Raw genomic sequence first — 16,628 nt, 5'->3', positions numbered from 1 at the left:
GTGAAACTGCAGCTCTGCAGCCCCGCCAAACACCACCGTGGCTCTGGGAGTCTGACATCCTCCATGGCACACATATTCGTGCCATGTTTGTGCAACCACGGGGTGTGCCAGCCCCATTTCTCACCCGGTGTCGATGCTCCAGGTCTCCTTGCATCCCCCGCCCCCCTGCACCCCACAGCTCTCCCTGCAAAACGTGCCATGCCAAGGCCTGCACGTCTGTGCAACACGGCTGCTGGCAGGGAGCACACGTATCCTGCACGGGGGTGTGCCACGCACGTATGTGTGCATGCCCCAGCACCCACTGGTGTGCATGCGTGCACTGCCCACGCATCAGCGAGCATGAACAGACCACTTGTGTGCACGCATGAACGGCCCAGCCGTGCACACGCAGACACAGCCCACGCCTGTGCATGCACGAACCAATTCCTGCGCGTGCGGGCACATGCCAGCCACACACCTGCACACGCATGCAGCCTGCATGCACACACACACACAACCCCCCCCGGAGGAGCACAACACCCGTGTGCGTGTGCACACCACATCCACGCGCGTGCAGCCCTCCACCCGCGTGCATGCACGCCCCGCGTGCACCCCCGCCCGCCCCCCCCCAGCGCTGCAGCGCGGCCAGCCCCCTCCACCCGGCCGCAGCACCCCGGGGGTCACCTTCCTCCCGCACCCCCCACCCCCCGCTCCGGGGGCGGCGGCGGTGCAGCGGCGGAGGGCACGCACCCACCTCCCCCCGTGCCCCCCTCCCGCCCCCCCCCCCCCCCGCCGCCCCCGGCCTCCTTAAGGCGGCCCCGCCGCCGCGCAGGCTCCCCGCCATGCCCGGCGCTGTCACACCGCCCCGCGCCCGGCGCATGCAGCAAGTGCCCGAGCCGCGCGCGCGCCGCCGCCCCCGCGCCCCCCCCCCTCGCCGCCGCCGCCGCCGCCACCGGGGCCCGGCGCGCCGCGCGCCCGCTCCCGGCCCCGCGCGCCGCCGCGCTCCCCGGGGCGCGCCCGGGCACCGGCTGCCGCCGCCGCCGCTGCCGCCGCTCGGGGATGGCCAGCCCGCTGCACGCCGCGCCGCGCCGGGGCTACACGCGCTGCTGACGGAGCGCAGGTAAGGGCGGCGGCGGGGGAGCGGGGACGCCCCCCCCCCGGTGCACCGACACCCTCCCCCCCCCATGGGCACCGACCTCCCCCCCCCATTCCCGGTGCACCGAGCCCCGAGGTGCGGTGCGCTCCGCTGCCCCCCTCCGCGGCGCAGCGGGGGCGGAAGCTCGCCGGGGATGCGGGATGCGGCGGCCGGTGCTGCCGGTTGGCAGAGCCCCGGTTCCGCCGTTGCCGCCGCCACCCCCCCCCCCCCCCCTCCTCCACGCCCGGCCAACTTTCCTGCCCCGGCGGCGGGCTGTGGGGCCGGGCAACCGCGCCGCGGTACCGGCGGTGCCCCGTGCCCGGTGCGGGCAGCGGCATCCCCGGGGCGGCCCCGGCCCTGCCGGGAAGTTGCGCGGGGCTGCGGCGGCGGCGGCGGGGCGGGCTCGGCACCGGAGCTGGCTGCCAGCGGCGGGCATGCCCGGGGCTGCCGGTCCCTCCCCGCAAGCAGTGCCAGGGCTCTGGCAGCCCCACGGTGGAGGGGCTGCACGCGTGTCAGTGGGCACATGCATGTCGCCGGGCACACGTGTGGCACCGTGGTGCCATGGTGTGTCATACAGCGCGGCCACGGGCGCCCGGCTGCCTGCTGGCATCCCTGGCGTGGGCACACGTGTGCTGCCAGCCCGGCATGCGTGGGTGCTCGGCAGGTTGATCTCCCCACGCCGGGGCTGATCCCACGTCATCACCCCTGGCCAGGGCCCCCGGGTGCCAATCGGCACACACCGGGGCTCGTGGGCAGGCGTGTTGGTGGAGCCCCGGCAGCAGGCGGGCGGTTTTGCAGCTCTCCCTTGCCTGGGGCTCTGTTTGGTGGCAGTGTGGAGGGCTGCGGGGAGCCCCCATGCCATGGCCATGCTGCTGGGGCGAGCGGCACCCGGGGACCGTGGGCGTGCAGCGAGGGCACACGTGGGCGCCCAGCATGTGCCGGCATGGGCACGTGCGGTGTGCAGGTGGCAGCCGGATCTGGGGGGGAGTGGGGGAGCTGCTTCTCTTCCCAGGGTACCTGTGAGCCCTGGGGCTCATGGCAGGAGTGATGCCACGTGTGCACGCGCGTGTACCCACGCAGGTCACTTGTTGAAGCATGGGGAGATTTTCCACAGCCTCGGCTGGTGTGGAGGGTGCGTGTGCACCGCGCCTGCATGGTCAGCGCCGAGGGCTCACGGCAGCACAGTGTGTGAACAACCCTTTGCTTTTCTAGGTCATGTCACTGCTGCCTGTGCTGGATGGCGCCTGGCAGCCGGGGCCGCCGGTGACGTGGGGAGGTAGCCCCGGGGTGGCTGGGCTGGGTTGTGGCAGAGCGTTTGGCTGGGGTTTCTGGCCGGGCGCTGCCGATGGCTGGGGTGCGCGTGGAGCCGGGGGCGTGGGGCTGGCGCTGAGCTGTGCTGCTGGGAGAGCTCCCGGTGGGCGGTGGGACGGTTATTTGGGACTGACCTCCCCCCCGCCTCGAAGGTGGCAGCGGCTGAGCAGAGGAGGGTTCGTGGGGAAGGAGCCGGCTCGTGGTGCTTGCACTGGGCGCCCATGGGGAGGAGCGGGGTGGTGCGGCTGTCGTCACTGTCACCATCACTTAGCTGCTTTCCAGCCACCCTCATAGGGGAGGCTTGGCGACCTGTTTCCCAGCGGGATTTGTTACTAGTGGCACAGACGGTGGCGGATGCTGGAGTTGGCCGTGGGGCAGTGCCAGCCCCTCCGTGCCAGAGCCTGGAGCCTGGCAGCAGCTCTTCTTTGAGGCCTGCCCGGCTGCTCATCAAGCCTTGTCACCAGACCCTGCTTTGATCCAAGGAGTTTGCAAGAAGCCGGGATCCTACAAATTTGGTCTGTGCTGGAGAAAAAATGGATACAGAGCTGGCACCGTGGGCGGCTTGCTCTCCGACCAGCAGGCATGTGGCAGAGGTGCTCCAGTACCGGCTGGGACACGCTGCCTGCTCTTCCCGGCCACCTCTGGCTCTTCTCAACACCTCTAAGGAGCTCCGGCAGTGCAGCTCTTCTGCCCGGCGTGACATCTCTGCCGTGCCGGCGACAGGCATTGGGCCGGGGGTGCCGGGCTCTTCCCGGAGAGCTACAGTGGGCTCTGTCCCTGGCGGGCTTGCGGGCTGCCGAGAGCCCTGCCCTGGCACCAGCCTCTGCACAGAGCAGTGGGAACAGATGGGTTTTCCTCCCCCTGGGCTGTTCCCATCGCTGCCGAGTCCCTGTGCTCCAGGCTGGACAGGGGCTGCAAGATGGTCTCCCTCTGCCCCGCTTCCCGGAGGAAGATGATGCTCGGACGGATGGACGCACAGACCATGGGATGAGCCGCTAGCCCTGGTCCAGCCCCTGCACAGCCCTCAGGGCTCGGCTGCTGCGACGCCTCGACGCTTCTCCACGGGAATTTGGACTGAGGCCCTGCAAACTCATTTCCTGCCACGGTGCCGTTCTCTAACGGGGATGGGGCTGGCTCTGGGCCACCTGGCTCAGCTGCCAAATGTCAGAGGCTCCTGTAGCTCCTTGGTGCTCGTGAGGGCCATCGTGTCCCCCCTGCTCTCGTCCCGTCTGTTCATTCTTGATGTCCTCCACGAGCGGGATGAAGCCAGGCCCCTTCTCCTCCACGGGGCACCTCAGAGGCTCCTGACGGATCCGGGTCCGGCTGAGATGGTGCATTACAGAAATCCCCCTCCGGTGTGAGCACACATCCAGGCTACCGTCCCACTGCTGCCACCCTGGGACACGGACCCCCATTTGGAGCCCTCCCGGGGGTCTCAGCCCCCCATCCCTTTGCCCTACGGTGCCAGGGCAGGATCGAGCTGATGGAGAAGAGGGACCCGCATCCCAGCAACATGGAAACTACTTGGAAGAGACCGTGGGAGAGCGACGGGAGCAGCCGCGGCTGCCGCAGCCCCTGTGGGTGCCCTGCTGCAGAGGGGGCTCGCCTCCAGGGACCCCCGCAGCCACGGAGCGGGAGGCAGCACACGCTGTTCCCTGGCAGAGCGTAATCCCTAATCCCGGAGGAGATTTCACTGTGCTGTCTCTCGGCCTTGCTTTTGGAGTGGAGTTTTACCAACAGCAGTTAAGTAAAATAAATAAAAAGGCCTGTGCTTGCCAGTGCTAGCGAGGCTGAGCCAGTGATTGGCAAAGCGGCACCATTAATTACAGCTCGGCGCTGCTGCCAGCCTGCCTGCTTCAGGAAAGGTGGTGGCAGCGCGCCGGGGAAGCCAGAGGGAGAGGGGGAGTGCGCGGGGAAGGGGGAAGACGTGGGAGCGTGGAGGGGGGAAAACGTGGTCCCAGGCGCCGGGGGGATTGTGCTGTGGCGGGTGGAAGTGGCACCGATACCCCTCTCCCCGCCGAGTGCCTGTGTGTGCGTGCACGGGAGCCCACACGCGCACACACGTGTGCATGCATATGCCTTGCAGGAAGCTGCATTTTCGGGGGGCTGTGATCTCAGTGGAGCTGCTCCGGCACTTTCGCCCGGTGATGCTCACAGCGCTCATTAGTTGGCAGGGAGGCTGTGTCGGTGCTGCCGAGGGCCGGGCAGGGGCTCGGTGCTGGGGGTCCCTCGCGCCGGGAGGACGGGTGCAGGGCAGCGAGGGCTGAGCGTGGTGGTGGCGGCTTTGAAGTTCCCGGCTGCCTTTGAACTGCTAGTGAAGATCCTGGAAATTGGAGGGTCGTGGACTCTCCCGGCTGGAAGAGCTCTTTACGGCGCTTTGTTCGCCGGTGTCACCTCTGGGCAGGCAGGGATGTGCTCGCATGGGATGGAGCCCGTTTCGTGTTCGCATGGCTGTGCCGTGCCGTGCCATCGGCCAGCCTGCTCCTCCCCAGATGCCGTTGCCTTTCAGCAGGGAGCGAGGCCGTTCCCACCGTGGTTCAACACCCAGGACCGCCCGGCCCTTCCTTACCCTCGTGCCCTTGTCCCGAGCCATCCTCACGTTAGGAATTCTCATGGATTGTATATTTTCTACAGCCTATTAAAAGAACACTGTCAGGTTAAAAACCGTGTCTCTTAAAACCCAAATCTCCTTTACTTTGCTGTTAATCGTTTCTCAGATTATTAATGCTAGCAGGGTTTAGTGCCGCCCGTTTATCACTTTTGGGGCTGGTTGGTTGTTTCTGGCTTTGCCTGGTCGGAGAGGGGCGGCTGTGGCAGAGCAGAAGCGTGGTGGTCAGGAGCCAGACCCCGCCGTGCCGGGAGGATGGAGCTGGACCAGGTCCCCGCCGAACTCCCCGTTCAGGCGAAGCATCTTCAGGGAAACAACCTGTTTGTGCGGCGCGAGCAGGGCTGGTGTGGAGCAGTGCTTCCTCCTGCTGTGCCGTGGCTGCTGGCGAGGGAGAGGCGAGCCCTGGTTGGATCCTGCCGGTTACCGGAGCCAGGAGGGATGCGATGGCAGGGATGGAGAGGGACCGTGCTCTGACTGCCGAGCATGGGGAGCCTGGGATGTCGCTTCCGCACGGTCACTTCCCGATTCTGTGATGGCTCTTTTAAAAGCTTTAATTAAAAACCCACCCCCTTCCCCGCGCCCAGACGGGGAACAAAGGCAAATGGAAGGGGCTGGAGCGGGTGGCTCCGGCGGGCAAGCGTACCAGTCGTGCTCCGGGTGCCATCCCCGGGGAGCAGCGCCCACTCCCGCAGCAGCCCAGCAAGGCGTTTGGGTGCGGCGGATCCCTGGGGGCAGCCGGCGTTCCCCCATCAGCAGGCTTTGCCAGCGGTGCCAGGATGCAGCCGCTGGTGACAGGCGGTTTCTTCCGCATGGACCGAGGTCGTTTTGGAGGCGAAGGGGCAATGGGTAGCAGGGGCCATGCCCTGGCACCCCGGTGAGGCTGGGCTTGCTCTTGCCAGAGCACGCCAACGGCGACACTGCAGGGTGCGAGGTCCTCGCCACAGTGCCAGGTAGGGGGTGACGGTGGCCCCTCCTCGAGCCGCTCGGCAGCTGCCGCCAGGTGACTCGGTGCCCCAGATGTTAAATATCTTCTCGGGCCCAGCTTGCAGCTCAATGAAATATTTTCACTGCAGCAGCAACAGCAAGCGCTGCAGGGAGCGGGGCTGGTACTGAACGAGCTGTATCAGATTTGATGTGCTCTTAACAAGCCCTGGCCTTCGGTAGCAGCTATGGTGTGGTGCCGGGCTCTCGGGCAGCCGCAGCCCCAGCCCCGGTGGGTTTTTGGGGTGGGGGGAGACTCCTCATGGTCTAGAGCACCTGGGGTCTTGCACAGCACCATGTTTAAAACGCGGGAGCCCGGGGAGGCGCAGTAGTGGGCTGCCCAGCTGTGCCCGTCCCTGCTGAGCTTTCCAGCATGCAGTTTGCCCCAGCAGCAGCCGCACAGACAGGCTGAGCACTGGCGGGAGCCGGGCGGGAGGGATGAGCGGATGGCAGTGCCGGAGCATCCCTCCTCGCTGCTCCCAGGCGAGGGAAGCAAGCACCATCTTGTGTCCCTGCCAGGCTGCGGGAGCCCCGGGAGCTCACTGCAGAGCAGCGTGTCCCTGCCTGACCTCCTCTTCCTCTTCCTCTGCCACCTCCTCCTCCCCCCATCCCTGGCTCTCCCGGAGCAGTGGAGGGCCGCAATTCTCCGGGGGACCCCAGACCCTTGCTGGGTACTTGAGGAACATCAGTGGCGGATGCCCCTGGGGCTCCCTGCTCCAGCCCCCCTTGGCTCCCTGCTGCTGCGGGTGGGGGATCTCCTGTTGAATTCCCTGGGGTCTCCCAGGGGTGGAAGTGGCTGCAGGAACGTGGGGTTTTCTTTTGCCCCAGATCTCCCTGCTTACATCGGGGGGGTCCTGCCTGGATCCGTCCCCAGGCCTGGCTGCTCCCACTGGCTCCATCCCAGCCCCTTTCTCCTCATGCCTGCGTGCTGCTGGCGGGGGCCGGCTGCCGGCACTGAGCCCCCGTGCTGCCGGGGTGGCGGGAGCCAGTGCCAGCCTGTTGCATGAGAGCCGGGTTATTTTTAGCTCTCTAATGTGCCCGTTGTGGCTTCGGCGCAGGCTCGGACGAGGCTCAGGCTCCCTCCCCGATGAGCAGGGGGATGCCCCAGTACCGGGGCCTCAGCCAGGCATGATTTGGGAGCAGATGATGTTGTGTGGGGATGGAGAAGAGCATCCCCGTGTCGTGTGGAGCGCGTGGCATCCCCCACGCCTGGCTGGGACAGAGCAGAGCGGGGCCCTTGGTGATTTCAGAAATCAATCTCTGGAATGGCATCCGTCCCCTGTGGCCACCTCCTGAATGTCCCCCGCCGTCTCCGGGGCTGCCCCCTCACTGCCGCTGCCCCGGGTGCAGGCTGGCCCAGCAGAGCGGTGCCGACACATGCGTGGTGGTCTCAGCCTCTGTAGAGCCACGCTCTGGTCCCGCTTAATAAGGCCACCACGTGCATTACTTTATTAATGAGTTATTAAAAAGCTATCCACGGCGATGCTGCTGCGTACCCGGCATGGTGTCCAAGAAATATGTACTTTAACGATTGCTCACCCTGTGCCGGGCTCTCACAGCAGGTGGGGGGGACACCACGCCGTTGGGGTGCCCGTGCACCCCCAGCACATCACCCTGGGCTCCTCTGCTGAGCGGCCGGCCTGTCCCCACGGTGCTCCAGGGCACCAGCAATAGCTACGAGGCTTTTTATAGCCCCTTCTGGGCAGAAGCTATTTGGTGGCTCCTTGCCCAGGCTGTGCTTGGCCAGCTCTGGCGGGTGAGCCGAGGGCAGGGGGGGTTGCTGCAGTGGGGGTCTGCCGGCTGCGGGGTGGGAGCCGGGTCTCTGGTCTGGTGGTTTTGGGGTAAAGTCCCCGGTCTGTGCTGCATGGTCCCTGGCCTGGGGGCTGCCTTGGCACAGCCTGGGGGACGGGGCAGGGGTCTCAGGTGGCTGTCCCCTGCCTGCAAGGTGACAGTTGGGGACACAGACCAGCTGGGATGCTGCTCCCACGCCAGCCGGGCTCAGTGCAGGGCACTGACCCCCCCCGCTACCAGCTCCGCATCCCCCCGGCACAGCAGGGAGCCTGCAGCGGCGTGCCTCCCGGTAAGCATCTGTCTGTCCATCTGTCTCTCCCCCAGGGCAAATGCCATAGGATGACCGCTGCTGGTCCCCTCTTACTGGCTGTGATATCGTCTCTCCTGTGGCTCACGCGGGGCTTCGACCCGGCTCCCAGTGCCTGCTCCGCTCTGGCCTCCGGCGTCCTCTACGGCTCCTTCTCCCTCAAGGACCTCTTCCCCACCATCTCCTCCGGCTGCTCCTGGACCCTGGAGAACCCTGACCCCACCAAGTACTCGCTCTACCTCCGCTTCAACCGGGAGGAGCAGGTCTGCACCCACTTCTCGCCCATGGTGCTGCCACTCGACCACTACCTGGCCAACTACACCTGCGACCCTCGTGGTGAGGCTGCCAGTCCCCCGCCCACCCGCCAGCGGCAGGAGGAGGAGGAGGAGGAGGAGGAAGCCGAGCTGGAGCTCTGCGAGGGCGCGGGGCCCTTCACCTTCCTCCATTTCGACAAGAACTTTGTGCAGCTCTGCCTGGCGGCCGAGCCTGAGGCGGCTCCCCGCCTCCTGGCCCCCCAAGCCCTGGAGTTTCGTTTCGTGGAGGTGCTGCTCATCAACAACAACAACTCCAGCCAGTTCACCTGCAGTGTGCTCTGCCGCTGGCTGGAGGAGTGTCTGCAGGCGCCTGGCGCCCGCCGCTGCGGCTTCACCCACGCCGGCTGCAGCTGCCAGGCGGAGAGCCCTCCGGCACCCCGGCGCAACGGCACGCGGCACGCCGCCCACACGCCCTCCCCGCCGCCCACTGCCAGCGACTGCTGCCCCACCGACCTGCATTCTGCGAATGCCAATGATTTCGACCTGCCCGAGGTCCCACACGGTGAGTGGGGTGTGGGGGGAGCCCCGGGGATGGAACCCCTGCTCCGTGCATGCTTCCCAGGGGTGCTGTGCGCAGAGCAGGGAGGTCATGCAATGGATGAATCCTGCCTGTGCACGCTCCCTGGGGCAGGAGGGTGCAAATCAGACGCTGTGCATAGAGCAGGGAAGCTGTGCAATGGATGAATCCTGCCCGTGCACGCTCCCCGGGGCAGGAGGGTGCAAATCGGGTGCTGTGCACAGAGCAGGGAAGCTGTGCAACGTGCAAATCCCGTGCATGCTCCCAGCTCCAGGTGCACCTCGCCCAAGCGATGGCCAGGCTCAGTGGAGCTGCAGCTCGCTCTGCCCTGGCCACAGTCCGGCCAGCCCCGTTAGCACCGCTTCCTGCCACACCAGCCCCGGCTGTTTGCCACGGCTGCTCTGGCACAGCCTGCGTGGCCCCGGGGCCTCGCTTGCCGCCTCCCTGCGCCGGGCTGCTGCTCTCCTGACTGCGAGCCCGGAGCAGGAGCGCTGTCACTCTGCATTGGTGGAGACGTGGAAAACAATTTGCAGGTAAAATGACCCTTTCCCGTGGCAAATTACCCTTGACTGCTGCAGCCCGGGCGCTTGTTATTCCAGGCAGGATGTCATGGCACAGCGGCACGGCGTGGCCGGGCTATTAACCAGGTGGAATGAAGCCATTTGCTTGTTACGGAATTGGAGGAACCTCAAGTGAAGATAAAGGAGCCGTGCTCGCCTGCGCCCTGGGCACTGGAGTCGGGCTGCCCGTGGCAGGGAGCCGCCTCGCCCAAGCACTCCCTTCGCCCGTGGGGCATCTCCGCCGAGCCTGGCGAGGTGATGCAGGGGCTTGGGGGCACATCTGGCCAGATGCTCCCCCTGCGCCAGCCCTGGGTGATGCACAGGGAGGAGCAATCCCCAACTCAGCTGTGTGGGGTCTTTATCCAGCAGATTAGGTGGTGGTGATGGGCTGTGGGTGTATATATATAATTTCATTGGGCTTTAGCATTTATTTCAGGAGCTAAATGTCATTATGGGCAGATCCCCCGACTAAATCCCAGGTCCGTTACAGCTGCAGGGTTATAAATCGCCTCATCCCGAGGGGAGCTGCTTGAGCCGATTTTATTTTTTTTTTTTTTTCTTCCTTTTTTTCCCTTTAAATACAACTCCACATGGATGATTAAGAGCTCAGTGCAGGGTTCAGGTGCCATCCCCAAGCTCAGCCTGGCTGGTTCTCTGCCCGGGGCACCCACGGATGCCACAGGGGCTGGCGTCCGCCATGTCCTGGGGCTCCCTAGGGAACAGTGGGTGCTGTGGGCTGCTGGCGTGTAGCAGGGCTGGAGGATGCCCCATACCCTTAGTTCCCAGGGGATCCGGCACCTCCCTATGGCTGGTTTGGTGGGGGTTAGTAACGCCGAGCATGGCTCAAAGAGGGGATGCTGGGCTGGGTGTTGGAGAGGGGGTCCCTGCAGACCCGGCACGCTTGGCCACCGAGCCGCCTGCCACCTTTCCGCAGACCGGCATGCCAACTGGCTGCGAGGGCGAGAGCGCGAACTCCAGCTCCTTCCCCAAATTACATTTGACATTCAATTAAAACCTGGAAGCGCCCGGAGGTACAATGGTATTGCGGCTCCAGCGCAAGGGTAATGCGCTGCCGGGCCGCCTTCCCCCCGGGCGTTCGCCTGCATCGCCGGGCCGAGCCGCGGGGCTGCGGCGCTGGAGCACAGAGCGCCCTTCATGGCAGCGAGGGGGGGGTCCCGGGCTCCCACCTGGCCTCCCCCCGGCACCCCGCGGGGTGGAGAATGGCCGCCTTTCAGGGTGGTGGTGGCAGGCAGGGCCGGGGGGCTGAATGGCGCCTGTGAGCCGAGCCTTGGCGGGCGCCCAGCGCTGATCTCACCGGCTCTCCTCCGCCGAGCGCCGCAGCGACGTGGGAGCTGGCGCCTGCCCAGCCGCTCCCTGGGCCTCCCCGCTCCCAGCCGCGGCGGTGCCCCCGGGGTCCCCGGCCCCCGCGCTGTCCCCTCCATGGCACGGCTGTCCCACGGGGCCGAAGGGATGTGGTTGGAGCTGGAGAGATGCAGCCCCGGTGCAACGCGGTGCTGGGTCCACATAGGCGGAGAGCGTGGATGGGTGTGGGGATGGGGTTGAAACTTTGTGGGGTTACATTGGGCACATTGCAGCTATGCAATGGCGGGGTCTTTGGAGGGGGTACAGAGCCTGCAGTGGTGGGGCTGAGCGGTTCCAGCTCTGGGGCTTGCTCCAGGCTGTGTTTCCCCTTGCCCCAAACCCATCACCCTTCAGAAACCAGCCCCCGGGGAGGTGATGCCAGGATGGGGCCGTGGCTGCCAGCTTGCAGGGGACACAGCTGGCCTCGGGGGACATCCTGGGCTCCCCAAAAGAACCTCCCTGCCCTTGCAGCCCAGCAGCCGTGCCGTGGTGCGGGGCACTGGGGGACCCCCAGGGCAGGAACGGGCGCGGGTGCCGGGGTGGAGGGTACCGGGGATGGCCGCGGCCGCCCTGCGGTGACAGCTGGGGATTTAGTGCTCTCTGAAGGAAATTGAATTTGGTGTCTCTGTCGAACACAGCCGGGGAGAGCGCCCTCGTATATCCTCGGGATTTATGGTTTTCCCTGGGCGCTCGCCGTGACGTGCGTAATTCTGCCGTGCCGCTCACAGGGGCGGGCGGCCCTGCGGGGAGCTTGGCCCCGCCGCCAGACAGACCACCCCAGGGCAGCCCCTCCGCCTCCCCAGGTCCCCCTGCACCCCCCATGCCACGGAGCAGGATGCGCGGGGACAGGAGCTGGGGGCACCCGGCTCCACCGGCGGTGACGGCGAGGAGGCCGCACCAGGGCTGGGCCCGGGCAGGGGTTACGCTGGGTTGAAGGCAAAAGTCAGTAAATTTGGGTTTGATTTACAGCACTAATAAGTGTCAGCGCAGGTAGCGCTCCCTGCCTGGGGCTTGTATATCACCTGCGTGCATTGCAATGGCAGCTGAGCGTGCCCTAAGCACGATGGGGGCTCCCCTGCCAACGCCACGTGTCCCCATGTCACCTCCCCTCCATCCCTTGGGGACATCACCGTGCTCAGCCGGCAGTGCCAGAGCAGCTCGGCGAGGCGGTTGTGCTGTCCCTGGCTGCTCTCCCGGCTGGCACAGCAGCAGGGTGCCCATGGCACTTTGGGGGGCCACGTGCCTGGGGTGGCATTGGCAGTGCCCAGGGGAGCCCCTGCTGTTTCCTGTGGCACATGGCACCCGCCGGCAGCAGCAGCCCCGGTGCTGCCGTGCCGTGCCCGGGGCGAGCGTGCGGGAACTCGCCAGCGTCCTGCGCCCGGGTGTGGGGACAAGGGACTCTGCTGCAGGACAGGGGGGCGACCCGGGGGGCGTGGGGGAGGCTGGGGAAGGCGTCCCCCCCGCGCCCGCAGCCGCGCCTCCCACCGAGCCCTCCACATGCCAGTTAATTTCACGCCAAGTGCTCTTGATAGATCTCTTGTTATTTTTGGTGAGCCGAGACATAAATTTGTGCCACCTCACTGCAGCAAGCTGTTAAGTGGGGACGGGAGAGCACCTCTGCCCAGCACAGCGGGGGCACGGGCACCCTGGCCACACCAGGGACACGGCACCGGGGCCGTGCTCCAGCTGCAGCCTCTGTGGCAGGGGGTGACGTGTTTTGGGAGAGCCATGACATGTTTTTGAGGGGCTGTGAGTGTGCTCAGCCATGCTCAACCATCTCTAGCCCTCGGGGATGCCATGTGGTGCTCAGTGTGGGGCTGGGTATCCCTCTATCCCCCCTGCAATGTCTCTTGGCTCACGGTGGCCTGTCCCCATCCCTTTCCCCATCCCTGTCCCCTGCCCGCTCTCACCAGAGCCCTTCTCTCTTCCAGGCAATGCGGTCGAGGAGAATCAGAAGGTGAAAACCCAGTGGCCACGGTCAGCGGATGAGCCAGCCGTCTACATGGCCCAGACAGGTACCGGCGCTGCCCTGGTGCAGGGACAGGCACAGGACACCAGCGGCACTGGGCTCGGGTGCCCAGCCACAGGCAGGGGTGATGGAGCGATTCCCTTTGCTTCCTGCCCACGGACCGACTTAATTTGCTCCATTTATATATTTTTCCTTTACACCTTCCTCCGAGGGTTGTAAAGCAAAAAAAAAATCCATTAATTGTTTCGTTCAAATGTATTTATTTGGCAAATCCATCTGGGTAATTTGAGTGCGCTGCTCCCCTCCCTCCCCAGCCCCTCCTGATTTATGGTCGGAGGGCTCGGAGGCGAGCAGGAGATGGATGAGCCCCGGTGCCGGGAGAGGAGCTCCGCTACGTGTGCCTGGCATGCAGATCTCCTCCCGGCCGCGCTCGGGTGCTCATGAGGGTTCTGCCCCCTGGGAACTGCTGGGCAGAGCGTGGGGTGAGCCCAGTGGTGACCCGGTCTGGCCCTGGGGTCCCCGTGTGATGTGGAGCAGCCGTGGGGCGTTGTCACCTCCGTGGGAGCCCTGCTCCGGAGCCTGCATCCTGTCTGTCTCCAGGACAAATCGTCCCCTTCGGAGCCCTCCTCCATATATTCCTTTTTAATTTAAACTGATGGCCTTTTCTTCTGGCCTGTCTAATGGCTTCAGAGACATCATCAAGCTTAATAAGAGCCGGGTTGTTGTAAATGTCAGTGCTGTGCCTGGGTGGGGAGAGGGAGCCGCGCCAGGCTGCCTGCGCTGCCCGCACCGCCCAGGCTGCCCCGGGCTGGATGCTATCCCTTGTGCCGGTGTGATCCTGTGCCCCGACCCCTTCTCCAGGTGCAGCTGGTGCTGGGTCCGGAGGGCAGCGTGGGCTCCTTCACCCTGCTTACGTCCTCGGTGTCATCCCTGTCACCCACGGCACCTTGTCCTTGTCCCTGCGCTCACGGGTGCTGCCCGGCCGCTTTCCCGTCCCCCCGCGGGGGCTCCACTCATGGGACCTTCCCCAGCCCCCCTGGGCAGTCGCCAGCTCTCAGGCTCCGTGTCTCCTGCAGGGGACCCGGCGGCGGAGGAGTGGTCCCAGTGGAGCGTCTGCTCCCTGACGTGCGGGCAGGGCTCCCAGGTGCGGACGCGCTCCTGCGTCTCCTCGCCCTACGGGACGCTGTGCAGCGGGCTGCTCCGGGAGACACGGACCTGCAATAACACGGCCACCTGCCCAGGTACGGGGGGCACGGGGGCACCGGGGGGGCTTCGCTGCCGGCTGTGGGGTGCCTACCGCTGGCTGGGCTCTGGGTCGGTGCCCAAAGGACTGAGCGGGCGGGTGGCTGGGGAGAGCGGGGACATGTGTTGCTGGGGGCATCTCTGGGGGTGTGGGGTCTCTTGCAGGTGGGGGGTGCTGGGGGTGGACGAGGAGGGTGGCTCTGCACGGCGGCACTGTCGTGGAAGCAGGCATTGCCCATCCTGCGCTGGGCTGCTCCAAGCCCCGTTGGCATCCCCCCATCGTCTCGCCTTCCCGGTTGTACTAACTCTTGGGAAACCACATGGGGAGCAGCAAGCTGGGGGAAGCATCTGGAATGGGTGCCTCAGTGCCCCATGCCCTGCCACCGGTGCTGCTGCCGGAGGTTTTGCCTTGGGAGCAGCTCGGCCGGTGGCCCCTCTCCATCCTCCCTCCCAGCAAACTCGGGGCTTCCCCAGGGTGTCTCTGAGGCTTTGTGCTTGGGGAGAAGCGGGGGCTGGAGCCTGCGCCGGGGGACTTGGGGCCAGGCAGCTGCCTGGCCCGGCGTGGTGGGGGGGTCCCCGCTCGTGCCGGCCAGGAGGGGGCCAAGCTGCTCAGGGCTTCGAGGCAGGTCGTGGGCAGGAGTGGGCAGGCAGGATGCCGGGGGTCTCACTGGGCTGTGTACTGGCCCGTTTGTCCACGGTGGTGTCTGTGCGTCTTGCGTGGGACACTGGGGATCGGAGGGGCCTCGGGGTGCTGGAGCGGCAGCTGGGCTGCCCTGTCCGAGCCTGGGATGTTTGGGGGGCTTTGCACCCCCGAAACATGTGGGTGCTTGCTCCCCTCCATTCTGGGGAGTGCAGCCCTGTCCCGGCACCCCAGGGACATCACAGCTTGCAGAGGAGCATCCTTTAGGATGCTTGTGCGCCGTGCGGGTCCCCGCTCCCGTCCCGGGTGAGCTGAGCTCCTGTGGGTGCGACGTGCGCAGGGGGTGGCCATGCCCGGTGTGTCAACATGGGTTGGGGTGAGCTGGGCTGTGTGTGGGTGCGGGGGGATGTGCGCCGCCGGTGCCGGGACCCCAAAGGGGAGGCTGGAGCAGGGCAGGGAGCGGCAGCGGCACCGCTGCCTGCTCAGGGCCCTTGGGGTTCAGGCTCGGGCATGATGGTGGGGCAGGGCGGTGCCGGCGGGACATGGAGGGGAGCCGGGGACCGTGCCTGGCTCTGCCGCAGAGCCCTGGCCCGGGGCACGAGGGGTCTGCAATGGCCAGGACCCCTCGGTGGCAGGAGGAGGAGGAGGTGGCTGGAGCCCCACGGGGCCGGGAGCGTGCGGCGATGGCACTGTGCTGTGTTGCAGTTCACGGTGCGTGGGAGGAGTGGTCCCCATGGAGCCTGTGCTCAGTGACCTGCGGGCGAGGGGCCAGGACCAGGACGCGGCAGTGCGTGGCCCCGCAGCGCGGAGGGAAAGCCTGCGAGGGCCCCGAGCTGCAGGCCAAGCCCTGCAATATCGCGAGCTGCCTGGGTCAGTACTTCCCTCTCCCTCTGCTCCTCCTTCCCCCCGGGAACGCCAGGAGTCGGCACCGGCCGAGAGCCAGGGCCGTGCTCCCGGTGAGGGGCTGCGGCGCTGCGAGGGATGGGTGGCACCACCACGGGGACCCGGGACAGCCCATGGGCACATGGGTGCTGTGACATGGGGTGCACCCTCCTGTCCCTGCTGGAAACCCAGATGGAGAGCTGGCTCCATTGGCCATGCCGGGGGGCTTGAGCTCCCGCTGCAGGCAGGGGGGACCAGCCTGGGGACCACAGAGGAACTGGTTCCTTCCCTCCCCATCTGCTGCGGCGGACTGTCCCCCACGGCAGGCACAGCGCTTGCACCGAGGTGGCATGGGGACGTCATGGGGCACCGGGGAGGTGGCTGGAGGTGGCGAAGGGGGTCAGCTGCAGGGTCTGTCTGTGCGCGGGTGGCAGCGCCTTCTCCGTCCCTTCCTCCTGTGTGCCAGGACTGGCTGTGGTGGTGGCCGTGGGGTTTCTGCGGTGATGGCCAGGGATGCCATGTCAGGGCCAGCATCCCTGTGGGGACCCCATGTGCAGCGTGGGGAGGCCAGCAGTGGGCTGGGAGCAGGAGAGAGCACAGAAGCTGAGGGGTGCACAGGGTGCACCCCTTCTGCAGCAGCTCCGGCAGGGACATGCCACCCATGGCACATGGCTTTTGCCATGGCAGCCCCATGGAGATACTGCTGGAGTGATGAAAGCTCACAGCAGCTCCTTCCCCGCCCGCCCTGGTCCATACAGCAATGCCGGGGCTGCTGGGTTTGGCGGGGAGCGATGCCAGGGTCCCGCGAGTGTGGCTGCGCAGCAGGGCTGGGCGTTGCAGCGCAGCGGGACTGTAGGAACAGCCGCTCGGGGTGTGGGGGCCAGTCCTGTTGACAGTCCCCCTGCCCAGGGCAGGATTCGGCACTGGCTGTTGAGGTCGGCACAGGAGGAGCCGGCACGTCCGTAGGTTGGACCCGTTGCACGGAGAGCCCGGCATGGATGGCGGGGAGCTGGGGCCGCGCGGCTGAGGG

General features: G+C 66.5%; 1 protein-coding gene across 6 annotated transcripts in view; it reads left to right on the top strand.

Moving 5' to 3' along the window:
• The first annotated feature begins 1,048 nt into the window (after positions 1–1,048).
• ADGRB2 (adhesion G protein-coupled receptor B2) overlaps positions 1,049–16,628 on the top strand; it is a 28,177-nt gene continuing 12,597 nt past the window's right edge. For 3 of the 6 annotated variants that reach the window (XM_076357260.1, XM_076357259.1, XM_076357258.1), the window contains exons 1-4: positions 1,056–1,099; positions 8,130–8,928; positions 12,797–12,880; positions 13,911–14,075. In XM_076357260.1, coding sequence (XP_076213375.1) covers positions 8,145–8,928; positions 12,797–12,880; positions 13,911–14,075 — 1,033 coding nt within the window. In that variant the 5' untranslated portion in view covers positions 1,056–1,099; positions 8,130–8,144. Of the gene's footprint in view, positions 1,100–8,129; positions 8,929–12,796; positions 12,881–13,910; positions 14,076–15,421; positions 15,587–16,628 lie in introns of all 6 variants that reach the window. The other 3 variants (XM_076357262.1, XM_076357261.1, XM_076357256.1) reach the window with 2 other exon arrangements.

The sequence above is a fragment of the Aptenodytes patagonicus genome, chromosome 21 (genome assembly GCF_965638725.1).
Source record: "Aptenodytes patagonicus chromosome 21, bAptPat1.pri.cur, whole genome shotgun sequence".
Lineage (NCBI taxonomy): Eukaryota > Metazoa > Chordata > Aves > Sphenisciformes > Spheniscidae > Aptenodytes > Aptenodytes patagonicus.
This window is presented reverse-complemented; position numbering and strand designations above follow the sequence as displayed.